Source organism: Lipotes vexillifer, unplaced genomic scaffold (genome assembly GCF_000442215.2).
Source record: "Lipotes vexillifer unplaced genomic scaffold, Lipotes_vexillifer_v1.1 scaffold451, whole genome shotgun sequence".
In the NCBI taxonomy this organism is placed as follows: domain Eukaryota; kingdom Metazoa; phylum Chordata; class Mammalia; order Artiodactyla; family Lipotidae; genus Lipotes; species Lipotes vexillifer.
The window spans coordinates 683362-695451 of NW_006795989.1; the positions used below are offsets into that span (position 1 = coordinate 683362).

The following is a 12090-nucleotide window of genomic DNA, read 5'->3' on the forward strand; positions in this document are numbered from 1 at the left end:
ATATATATATATATATATATATATATATATATATATATATATATATATATATATACACACACACACACATATAGCTGAATCACTTTGCTGTAAAGCAGAAATTAACAGTGTAAATCAACTATACTTAAAAGTGTTTAGAAAGACAGCCGCCAGAGGCTTTGCTGGTCTGCCCCGAGGCCAGGTTCCCCACACCCCTGATGCAGGAGGCTGCTGGGATAGTTGTTTGCAAACCCCCCCTCACACAGTCAGAATCTGTGTGGCCCAGCACAGGAAGAGGGGGGCCTGAGGAGGGACCCCCGCCCTTTGGGGGCTGCTGCCTTCAGACCCTGCTGAGCCCGAGCTGGTTGTGTTACCTGTTAATGCAGGGAGGACCGGAAGCCAGTGACTCAGGCCCAAGGGTTTTCTGGGGTCGGTTGTAGTTTGTCTTAGGTGCGAAGTCCAGGCAGAAATAAAGGCTTTGAAAAATGTTTCCTGCCTGAAGCAGGCAGAGAAATTCCTAAGGCTGCTTGGAACACTGACTGGAGTGGCTGTGGTTCAGTGACCGACAGGCCAGGACTCAGGAGCTGGGGGACAACGTGAAGACCGCACAGGGTGAGTCCCGGGAAAGGCCTGCCGTGGGCTTTGCTTGGTGGAGCCCAGGCAGGGCAGCCTGGGGCCCTGGCCTCTGTGGGGAGAGGGCTCAGCACGGACCATGGCGCCCTCTGGGGGCCTTGGGGAGGAGGCGCACCCCTCGGCACCATCCTCCTGGTCCGAGGCCCCTGAGGGAGCTTGTGGGGTGCTCCCTCCCCAGCACTCGCCACCTGCAGGGGCTCCCCCGCGGAGGTCCGTGTCCACCCTCCCCACAAGTCCCCCAGCCCTGCAGGACGTGCCTCAGTGAAGCACGCTGCCTAAGAGGCAAGATCTAGTCAGCACCTGGCTCCAGATGGAAGCTCAGCCATATTTTCTCTTTTTGGGGGGCAGACGGTTGAAGGGAAGGTGAGATAAGGGAGGGGCGGGACCCTTTTGAGCCTGCGTGTAGCAGAAACATGCTCTAAAGCAAGCACTTAAATAATTAGAAAAAAATCGGACATTCTCCAAGGGGCCAGGAGGACTAGAACAGAAATGGGGGTGTGTCTGGTCACCTCACTTGCCCTGGCAGCCGGGCATCCTCGTCGGGCCGCTGCTCCGGAGCATGGGGGCACCTCTCGTCTGCTGCCTGCTCCAGGCTGTCGGCAGCCAAAGGCAGGCCAGAAAGAAGACAGTGAACTTCTCCTTAGCAGGAGTCCCTGAAAAGCAAGGGGGACTTGGTTCTACTCTAGCTGCCCCGCAGGCAGTGAGAAGCTGGGCTAACTCAGCCGGAATCTCCACAGGAAAGCCATCCAGAGCAGAGGGAGCCCGAGTCCAGCCTGGGCCACCAAGGCCGACACCAAGCCTGCCCTCCTCAGCAGCATCTGGCCCCCTTTCCTTTCTGCTCCTGCCGGTTGGTTGCCCGATAGCATCCAGATGCCGGATTATCACAGCTTTCTCCTCAGCAGAACCACTGCAAGCAACACAAGAAAAGCTTCAGCATCTCCCTTTCCTGCCGCCCCACCCTTCTGCAGAATCCACACCACCTTTCAACTTTCACCAGTTGTTTACAGAGTGGAGGGCAGCCTTTCGGAGTCTGAACTGCCTATTCAGGCCCTGGGGATGCCAACCCCACCCCCTCCAGGCCTTCGGACAGTGTAATGGTCTCTGATAATGAGTCTGTATTTGTCCAAGGTGACGGTCACTGATTTCCTCCCCTCCCCCAGCCTCAACAGCCCCCTTTGTGTCATCTCCTGGTCACCCCGGAGTCCTCCGGGACTATGGGGGACAGATGAGCACTGGAAGCACTGAAGCCGGCCAGTACTGGCCCCCTCCCAGCTCGGGGGAGTGGGGTGGGGGGGTGGAGACCATTGAGGACTCTTCTTTGTTCAGGCTTCTTCAGCCCCTTCCCCAGGCTGGTGACAGCATTCATAGGCAGCCTATCTGAATTCATTTTGCAAGTGAGATTTCCTGAGACAGCGAGCTTTACAGATGTCACTCTGTCTGGAGGCCAGATGGTGAGGTCTGGGGGAGGCGTGCCTTTTCAGGTTTGGAGGAGACCCCAAGATTACAACCACCAAGTGCAGAGACCTGTTTAGGAACACACATTTTGCAAATAAAAAGGCCAAGACTGTACATAGTAGGTGAAATGCTCACTTCCTCTTCATGCGCAAAGGGAAAGGCTGTCAGTCAAGAGGCTTGTCAGAGAACACAGAGCTGGACTGGTCTGACTACAAAGCACATGCTCCTAGCTGCCCTGGTGGGCCTCTTCTAGCACAGGCTGTGGTTTAGAACAAAGCCAGCCAGGCCACATTCAGTCCATCTTAGCGCTCGTGGGTAATGGAGCAGCTCCCCGGGTTACACTGGCACGTGCCACAGAACCCAGAGAGGCTTGGTGAGTGCCTGCTGCATGCCAGGCACCGTTCTCAGCTCCTCAGGCCAGCCCCGTGAGGGAGGTGCTGTCATTACCACCTGCGGCTTACAAAGATGTGGACCTGGGTTACGAGGTGTGCCCCAGGTCACAGCAAGGGCCAGGCAGAGCCAGTGTCAAGGCCAGGAAGGCTCCTTGGAGCAGATCAGAGGACGGGCTTTGGGGCTAGAGGGGCCGAGCAAGGGCTCGGCCGATCTGGGTCCTGCACCTGTGGGACAATGTGGCTGGAGAGCTTTAAGATGCCATTCAGCTCAGACCATCTGGGGCTGTGACTTTGCTTTTTAGCCACTCTCCTTAAGAAAATCCTCTTTGAAAGGCAGGCTCAGGCACTCACCTGAGAAAAATGGATCAAAAATTTTTTTTCATCTCTAAACTTTCCTTCAGACTTAATAGGGGGTCTGCAGCCCCAGGAGACAAAAGGCCCTACGCCTACGGGGACAAGGCGCGGCGGTCCCAGGTACACAGTCAGAATCTGCTTGTCTCCCCGTGGCCATCTGTCCTGGGAGTTGCACGTTTAATCCTCTTTAGTCCAGAAGCTCCCTTTCCTTCCCCGTCCACATGCTAGACTTCTAGGAACCAGATTACCTATCAGGGCTGAGGAAAGGATCTATTTGGACTCACAGAGAACCAGTCCTTTTAAAGTCTATGAAAAACCAAGGAAGATCAGTAACCAAGGCCACTACATGAATTTTTTAAAAATAAGGAAAAATACAGAAGCTGAAATCCGACACGGTCAGCGAGCTCCGAAGGATCGCCATTAACCCACATGCGGAGGTGGGGAGAAAGGCGGATCAGAACCAGAGCGCAACGGAACTGACTTCCACTCTGAGCTCTCCTTGCGCCTGGTGACGTGGATGAGGAACAATCCTACAGGACCAGCAGAGGGGAAATTCCCTGGCCGTCCAGTGGCTAGGACTCTACGCTTCCACTGCAGGGGGCCCTGGTTCGATCCCTGGTTGGGGATGCAGGGTCAAGGTTTCAATAACAATGGTATCAGATTCGGGACGGAAAGCAGACACCATCAAACATTCCAAAATACACATGAAGCCACCACATAATTTCTGTGGAGAGGACCAAATGACCTGACAGGAGCTAGGCAGGAGAGGCCCAGCTAGCTGGCTTCCAGGTGCCATCCCAAGTCCCTCGGAACCACCACAGTGAGCACCGGTCAGCACGGCCACTTCTCCCATGGGCTCCTGGGTCCGTAAACCCTGGCCACGCTGCCCACCCCCGGCCTTGATGCCAGCACCCTCCCAAGTGTACCGGCAGCCAAGATCCACCAAAAGAAATGAGCAAAGTGCAACTTCCACCTACGTTCAGTTGACGAGCACACAGGCAGCTGATCTTTCTAGGATGTAATTTATTAAAAATAGATTCTCTAACCCCCTCAATCCCTGCTAGCAAAAGGGTCTTTCCCAACATTTTTTCCCAAATGGATGAAATAACAGGTATTGGGGACTCAGATGTCATATCCTTCCTATCCTAAGAACTCAGGCTTTTCTGGGCCACTGCCAGGGCCAGAAGAGGAACGGCACACAGCAGTGTGGGTCCCAGGACGCCAGTCCTGGCTGGACTAGAGCCTCTGCGGCTCCAGGCCCCAGGGAGTTTGGACAAGTTCATAACAAGAGGCCCCGGTGCTCCCCCAGCAGCCTCCTGAACATCCCCAGAAGACTGTGTACTTGACGCCCGAGAAGGAACAAGAGCCAGCGTGGCTTCTACACGTGCGAGAAGGAACCGAAAAATCTGGGCCCAAAGCAAAATATGAACGAATGGGAAAGACAGGCCTGGACTGGGGGGAGGAGAGACGGTGCCGGAGGTTTGCCAACCATCGAGTTCTAAGCAGACCCATTCAGAAGTGACTTGCTTTTAATAATCTAGTCAGCTGCCACTCAGTCCAGCCAGAGAGAGCTCAGAAAGTCAGGGTATCTCCTTACGAGTCAGCCGCCGACACCCAAGTTACTCTCCACTATTTCTTCCACTTCAGTTTTGTATCTTTTTTGTTCTTCACATCTCTGTTTTTCTTCAACTTTTTGTTCTGTTTGGGTTCTTGTTTGGCTGCCAACTTCCTTTTCTTGTCACTGGAGAAGAAAAAACAGGAGTAGAAAGAGAAAGAATGAAGCATGCCTGTATCTGTAACCTTTCAGACTGCTTTGCTTTAAGCTTGCTTTGCTTTGTCTGAAAAAGGGTTTCCGCCATCTGAAACGTGATGTAAGAACGTGCAGTCACACAGCAATGTCCTCCGCAGGCCTACAGGGCATTGTGCTGGGGTCTGGGGGTACACCACACCAACCCAGCTCCTGCCCTAACCAAGCTCTCAGTCTGTGGAGGAACAAATCTACGCCTTAACTCCTGAAATCTGTATGTTCCCCCCTCCCACGACTTTCAGAAAAATCTAAGGCGTTAACAAGGAAAATTCCTTCCCACCACTTAACCACTAAGGATTACCCTGGAAACCAGACATATTATCCCAATGACAGGATAGTCCATAATACACAGCATGAAACTCCCAGGAAAACCATACAATACTTTTTGATGTGTTATTTTATTTTTCCTAAATGAGAAGAAAACCCAAAGGAATAGTAACTCGGGTACATATTTCAGCTGGCCGGTAGGTTCCTCACAGATAGATTAACGTGAGAATAGCTCGGCAAATGGCCACCTTCCTTTCCCCTTATAGGTTAAAGATTTTCTCCAGTGTCATTTTTCCCTGGAAACAAACACCTCCCTATAAGGGGAGGGTGAGCAATTCTGTCCTGAGACCTAACATCACCTGAATGAAGTGACTGCTCAGAAAACAGAAGGCCTCAAAGAATTCGGAATGACAGTTATCACTATTTTTACCTCCAAAGGTGCAAGCTTTCACATTTCCCCAGACCCCTCAAGTGCATGAATGGCCACACAGACTGGGTAATGCAGATGGCTCCTCAGGGGCAGGGACAGCCAAACCAACAGTGGGAGAGACTGAGCTCTGCGGAGCACAGAACCAGGCCGTCTCCACACCAGGCCCAGAGCCGGCCTTGTTCAAAGCCACCACACTCAATACGCAGCCATCACGTGCCCTGGGCCGCATCTGCCATATTGTCCAAACCAGAAATTAGGACACGCTGATAGCGGGCTTTTGTGCCACATCAGAGACCATCAGGAAAATGAGGCTACCATCGATGCTGGAATCTTCCAGGTAGCACAGTGATTTATGGAGACAGGAGAAGAGAGTATCTGATTTCTGGGAACTATGGTTCCTAGAGTCACAAGATTTCCTCTTTCCAAATAAACTCTTCAGGGGACCCTGTTTATGGCAATGCCAAGAACTCATCCTCCCACAAACCCCCAAACCAGCTGTGGAAGCCTCATCTCCAGAGGCCCAGGGCAGGGGAGGTGTCACTGTCTTCCCAAGGGAAACTCCAGTGAAAGTGCCACCCCACGGAACCACCGTCATCTACAAACACACCGCTCTGCAAAGCAGCAGCTGAGGGCGAAGGTTTTCGAAGAGTAGTCTAAGGAGTCCTGGAGTCCCCCAAGACCCTTCCTGGTGGGCCCCAAAGTCAAAACCATTTTCATAATAATCCTAATACATTATTTGCCTCTTCCACTTTCATTTTCTCCCAATTGTTTTGTTTTCCAGAGGCTACAAGATGTGTGATAGCACAACAGATTGAATGCAGAAGCAGACAGGAGAATCCAGCTGCTTTCTAGTATGCCAGATACTAAAAAGATTCGCAAAAATGTAAATGTAAAACAATGCCACTCTTCTCACTAAAATTTTTATGAAAAAGGTATTTTTAAAAACAAAAAACCCATAATGAGTCCATGACTGTTAATTCTGAATGAATAAACATTTTTTTTAATTTCTCAGTTTTTCATTTCTAAAATGGGAAATTTTTTTAATTTAATTTTTTTTATACAGCAGGTTCTTAATAGTTATCTATTTCATACATATTAGTGTATACATGTCAGCACCGATCTCCCAGTTCATCCCACCACTACCACCACCTCCCCCCCACCCCCGCTTTCCCCCCTTGGTGTCCATACGTTTGTTCTCTACATCTGTGCCTCTAAAAAGTGGGAAATAGTGATAGATAAAACCCACACGCACAAAAGCCCTTTGGGGTCCTCAATAATTTTTATGATATAAAGGAACTCTGAGATCCAAAACTTTGAGAACCACTGGCTTAGAGGAAGGAGAGTATAACAGGTAAAACTCTGGGCTTTGCAGTGGACAAACCTGGTCCTGATTCTGGCTCTGTCTCTTACTAGCTATATGCTTCTTGGGAAGTCACTTAACACCTGAGAGCCTCGGTTACTTCATCTTTAAACCAGTGATATACCCATAAAACTCCTAGAAGAGAACACAGGCAAAACATTCTCTGACATAAATCATACCAATGTTTTCTTAGGTCAGGCTCCCAAGGCAATAGAAAGAAATAAAAACAAAAATAACAAATGAGACCTAATCAAACTTACGAGTTTTTGCACAGCAAAGGAAACCATAAACAAAATGAAAAGACAACCTGCAGAATGGGAGAAAACATCGGCAAATGATGCGATGGACAAGGGCTTAATTGCCAAAATATACGAACAGCTCATACAACTTAAAAACAAAAATAACAACCCAATCAAAAAATGGGTAGAAGACCTGGAGACATTTCTCCAAAGACATACAGATGGCCAAGAGGCACATGAAAAGATGCTCATCATTTCTAATTATCAGAGAAATGCAAGTCAAAACTACAATGAGGGGGCTTCCCTGGTGGCGCAGTGGTTGAGAGTCCGCCTGCCGATGCAGGGGACACGGGTTCGTGCCCCGGTCCGGGAAGATCCCACATGCCGCGGAGCGGCTGGGCCCATGAGCCATGGCCGCTGAGCCTGCGCGTCCGGAGCCTGTGCTCCGCAACGGGAGAGGCCACAACAGTGAGAGGCCCGCGTACCGCAAAAAAAAAAAAAAAAAAAAAAAAAAAACTACAATGAGGTACCATCTCACACTGGTCAGAATGGCCATCATTAAAAAGTCTACAAATAACAAATGCTGGAGAGGGTGTGGAGAAAAGGGAACCTTCCTACACTGCTGGTGGGAATGTAAAGTTGGTGCAGCCACTGTGAAAAACAGCATGGAGGTTCCTCAGAAAACTAAAAATAGAATTACCATATGATCCAGCAATCCCACTCCTGGGCATATATCCGGACAAAACTATAATTCAAAAAGATACATGCACCCCTATGTTCACAGCAGCACTATTCACACTAGCCAAGACATGGAAACAACCTACATGTCCATCAACAGAGGAATAATGGATAAAGAAGATGTGGTACAGATATACAATCGGATACTACTCAGCTGTAAAAAAGAACGAAATAATGCCATTTGCACCAACATGGATGCAACTAGAGTTCATCATACTAAGTGAAATAAGTCAGAAAGACAAATACTGTATGATACCACTTATGTGTGGAATCTAAAAATGACACAAATTGAACCTATCTATGAAACAGAAACAGGGACTTCCCCGGTGGTCCAGTGGGTAAGGCTCCACACCCCCAATGTAGGGGGCCCGGGTTCGATCCCTGGTCAGGGAACTAGATCCAGCGTGCGTGCCACACTAAGAGTCCTGCATGCCACAACTAAGAGGTCCGCATACCGCAACTAAAAGATCCTGCATGCTGCAAGGAAGATCCCGCATGCCGCAACTAAGACCCAGCACAGCAAAAATAAATAAAGATATAAATATTAAGGGGGGAAAAAAAGAGATCAATAGAGCAAATCTGGGGAAAAGACAGGGCCACAGCAATTTTAAAAAGCACAAATAATGAAGAAGCTGTGTGTTTTATCAGGAAAAGTTTCAAAAAAGACATACACAAATTGAACTATATATGTGTATAACACACATAAAACCCTATTAAAAAAGCAAAATAGTAACCAGGTTTGAGGGGGTAGAGTGCAAGGGTGAGTTTAGAGAGGTCGAGCTTATTAAGCCTGGAAAAAAAAAAAAAAACAACAGAAACAGAATCTCAGAGATAGAGAACAGACTGTGGGTGGCCAAGGGGGAGGGGGGTGGGAGAGGAATGGATTGGGAGTTTGCGATTAGCAGATGCAAACCGGTATATACAGAATGGATAAACAACAAGGTCCTGTGATAAACCATAATAGGAAAGGATATGAAAAAGAATGTATACATATGTATAACTGAGTCACTTTGCTGTACAGCAGTAATTAACACATTATAAACCAATCATACTTCAATAAAAATAAATAAAGCAGTGATGTAAGAAAAAAGCTACCTCTGTTTAGAGCACGAAGGGGATGCTGCATTAAAGCCCCCAGGAAGTGCTCAGGTAGCGGCAACTCCAAGGCTGTTGTTCTCAAGCCTGTCTCCCTGGCATGTCTGAGAATACGGGGGATGCAGAGATCCAGGCCTAAGCAATGGCCCTGCCTGATCAGTGGGAGCTATGATACAAAAATAGCATCCCTCAAAGGGAAGAATAGTGACTTTCCTCAAAGCTTTTGCTCCAACCTCCTATTTCCTAGAGAAAGTTACCAGCGAAGCAGAGAGACCAGAATGCCTCCCCTGCCTGATGTATGCTAGCCCCTCACCTTTTCAGGCTGACAACTGAGGCATTCTGCCCGGCTTTGTTCAAAACTTCATTCCATTCTTCATCGTCCCCACGGATTATGTATCTAAAAAATAAAAGGAAATATCAAAGCCTGCTCAGAAGAAGAGAAGGCCGCTTAAAAGAAAGTAAGAGAGTGACAACGTTTTCATCACACACGTCCTACCACGAAAGCCAGGCCGAGCTGCACCAGCATTTGAACAGCAGAGAGCAGGGGACAGGTGTGCAGCTGAGCTCCAGGGGACAGGAACTTCACCGGAACAAGCACGGTCAGGCCTGCTAGCAGGGGTCGATCCGCGCAGAAGGCAGCTGCCCGACTTCTGCCACCTGACTCTCAGCAACCGCCCACCCGCCCACCAGAGGAGCCTCCTGTCACCCCCAGCATCTCCTTGCTCACCGCCACCTCCACAGCCCACACGCCCTTGGACTGGGCCATGTCTGCCCCACCTCGCCCCACCTCTCTGGGATCTGGCAGTCCTGACAAGTCAAGGCTTTGATGCTGCAAAGCTGCGTGCAGAGCTCAATACTTTGCCCACGGACCTCCTGGCCGCCTCCATCTCACATCCAACAACCACCATCACTAATGACCCAGCAACGGGACTACAGGTCAAAGAGGCTCAGAGGCCACCAAGTCTGGAGCAGTTATTCACATCAATCTACCGGGTGGGTACCACCATTATAGCTGCAGCTCAAAGAGGACTGCAATCTCCAGGGCATGGAGGGTTGTAGAACAAGGGGTTTTGTTGGTTCGTTGGCAGTAGGATCTTTTCTTCAAACAAATTCACGTCAAAAGCCAAATATTAAAAAGTGGCCACTGAAAGTGGATGCTCATGGATCAGCATCCCCCTTCCCTAAGGGGCCCGGGGCATGACATGGGGCCCAAGGGATCTCAGGAACACGACCTGCAAGTCATGACTTACAAAGTGGCAGAGCTGATCTGGGGAAAACAAATCCTTCAAAATTATGCAATTAGTCAATTAGGAGGTTTTTAGCTGCTAGTGCTTCTAAAAATGATCCCATGAAACACAGCTTCCAGGGCACCCAGGAAGCGAATTAGAAGCAACCAGCAGAGGTTCTGTGCTTCCCACGAGGGGCCTTACTGAGCGAGGTCCAGGTTCTTCAGCTTCCCCACTTCTTTCTTGTGTTTCTCCTGGAACTCCTTTGCTGCTTCATCCTGTGGTCGAAGTCCCATACAGAGAGTAGGTCAGAGTCAGGCAGGGGACAAATGGCAGGGAAAGGCCAGGGGGCAGAACGTGACCGTGACGACCAGCAGGCCTCCCTTCTGCACGTTTCCCTCCCACAGCATTAGAGGCAGCTCTTACTCAGTGTGTATGAACATAAAACGTGCCTTCTAAAAACCTAAACGATCAAACAAGTAGTTCACAACAGCAGCTGCCGGACTGCCAGCTCGCACACGCACTCAGCGGGGGGCCTCGTCAAGGGCCAGGTGGGCACGCAAGGGGCAGGGAGACTCGGGGAGTGCGCCCCTCACACCCCCAGAACACTAGTGGCGGGGACTCTCCTACAAGGGAGGGGCGGACGTTCGGTGTTCGTACCAGGTCGTCACTCAGCGTCTTCATCGTGGGCTCCATAACCACGGCCTTCACTGCCACCATTTGCTCCTCGATGGCCTTCTCCTGCACTTCATTAAACAGCTACAAAAGACCAAGGCCAAGAAGCAGAAGATGAAGGAGCAGCAGAGGCCAAGTCACTCGTTACCAAGTCATTCAACACGCACCCTGCACGGTTTAGGAGTACACACGCTCACGGGAGGAGCAGGAGATCCCCGACTGGAGATGTTACACTCCCATCAGGGGTGCCTCTGGGAGACAACGCGGAACGTTACAGACCCAGCTGAAGTTCCGTGTGTGTGTGTGTGTGTGTGTGTGTGTGTGTGTGTGTGTGTGTGTGTGTGGGGTGTGTGTGTGTGTGTGTGTGTGTGTGTGTGTGTGTGTGTGAAGATCTGCAGCAAACACAGCCAAACGTTAACATTTCTGCACCCTGGGGCAGGGAGTGGGCTTGACACATTTTCCAACACAGGCCAAAGCCCTGCCCTCAGCTGAGGTTACCTTCACAACCTTGCGGATGATCCGGTTGAAAAGTCCCATCAACTGGCCTGAGGGCAGCTCAATCTCCTTTTCCAGCTGGTCTACAGACTTGTGCTGCAGGCCAATCCCCAAGAGAAGAGCCTGGGGGATGGAGAATCTGTTGGAGTGGCTGCCAGGACAGGCTTTTGCCCATTAAAACGACACCAAGAACCAGAGTTACACTCTCTTGACCAAAACACTGACTGACACTACTGTGGAATCTTCCCATTCATCCTGTTACTGAAACCACCAGGAAAACTCCCTCCTCCTGAAATCTCCAAACTAACTTCTTATCCCGGCAAATAGCTGCTTTACAGCTACGTTACAAGTACAAGGTGCTCCTGGACCTCTGATGAAGCAGAGTAAGAATCAAGGCAACGTGGTGGGGCTGGAGGAACGTGGGTCCACACTGCAGCACTTCTACTTACTTACTGTACTGCTGGGCACACAGCTCGACTGGAAAGCCCAAGAGTCCCCACGTGTGAAAGGTGAGACCACTACCCCCCATCAGCACCACGAAGAATTAAATGCACAAAGTTACGTCAAAGCATCTGACCAACACCCGGCCTATAAACTGCTCCACAAAACCAGCACACGAGCAGCAGGTAACCTACCGACTGGGCAGCAGACAGGGCCAGGTCCCCCAGCCGGTTCAGGAAATACATCCGGGAGATGGCCGGGATCATGTCCATGATGAGGTGATAGTCAACCATGTTCCGTGAATACATCTCCAGCCTCTTCAGGTCATAGGGGAGGAAGAGTGCTTCCAGCTCCTCCCGGCACAGGGCTGGACATGCAACAGAGCCAGATGAGTCAGGTGAGCCCAACACCCTTGCAGGGTCCGACGAGATTCCCAGATGGCGCTCACAACCACAGTCCCCAGGTGGCACCCAACAGCTGCTCCCCCACGGGGCCTTCAGCAGG

The 12090-nt window shown here is 50.3% G+C and overlaps 1 protein-coding gene across 1 annotated transcript in view; it reads right to left on the bottom strand.

The window, feature by feature from the left end:
* Nucleotides 1-4442: 4442 nt before the first annotated feature.
* NAT10 (N-acetyltransferase 10) overlaps nt 4443-12090 on the bottom strand; it is a 37289-nt gene continuing 29641 nt past the window's right edge. Inside the window, exons 23-28 of the mRNA XM_007468077.1 lie at nt 11781-11953; nt 11149-11268; nt 10636-10734; nt 10180-10253; nt 9063-9146; nt 4443-4554 (exon numbers count right to left, since the gene is read on the bottom strand). Of these exons, the coding sequence (XP_007468139.1) occupies nt 4443-4554; nt 9063-9146; nt 10180-10253; nt 10636-10734; nt 11149-11268; nt 11781-11953 (662 nt within the window). The remainder of the gene's footprint in view (nt 4555-9062; nt 9147-10179; nt 10254-10635; nt 10735-11148; nt 11269-11780; nt 11954-12090) is intronic.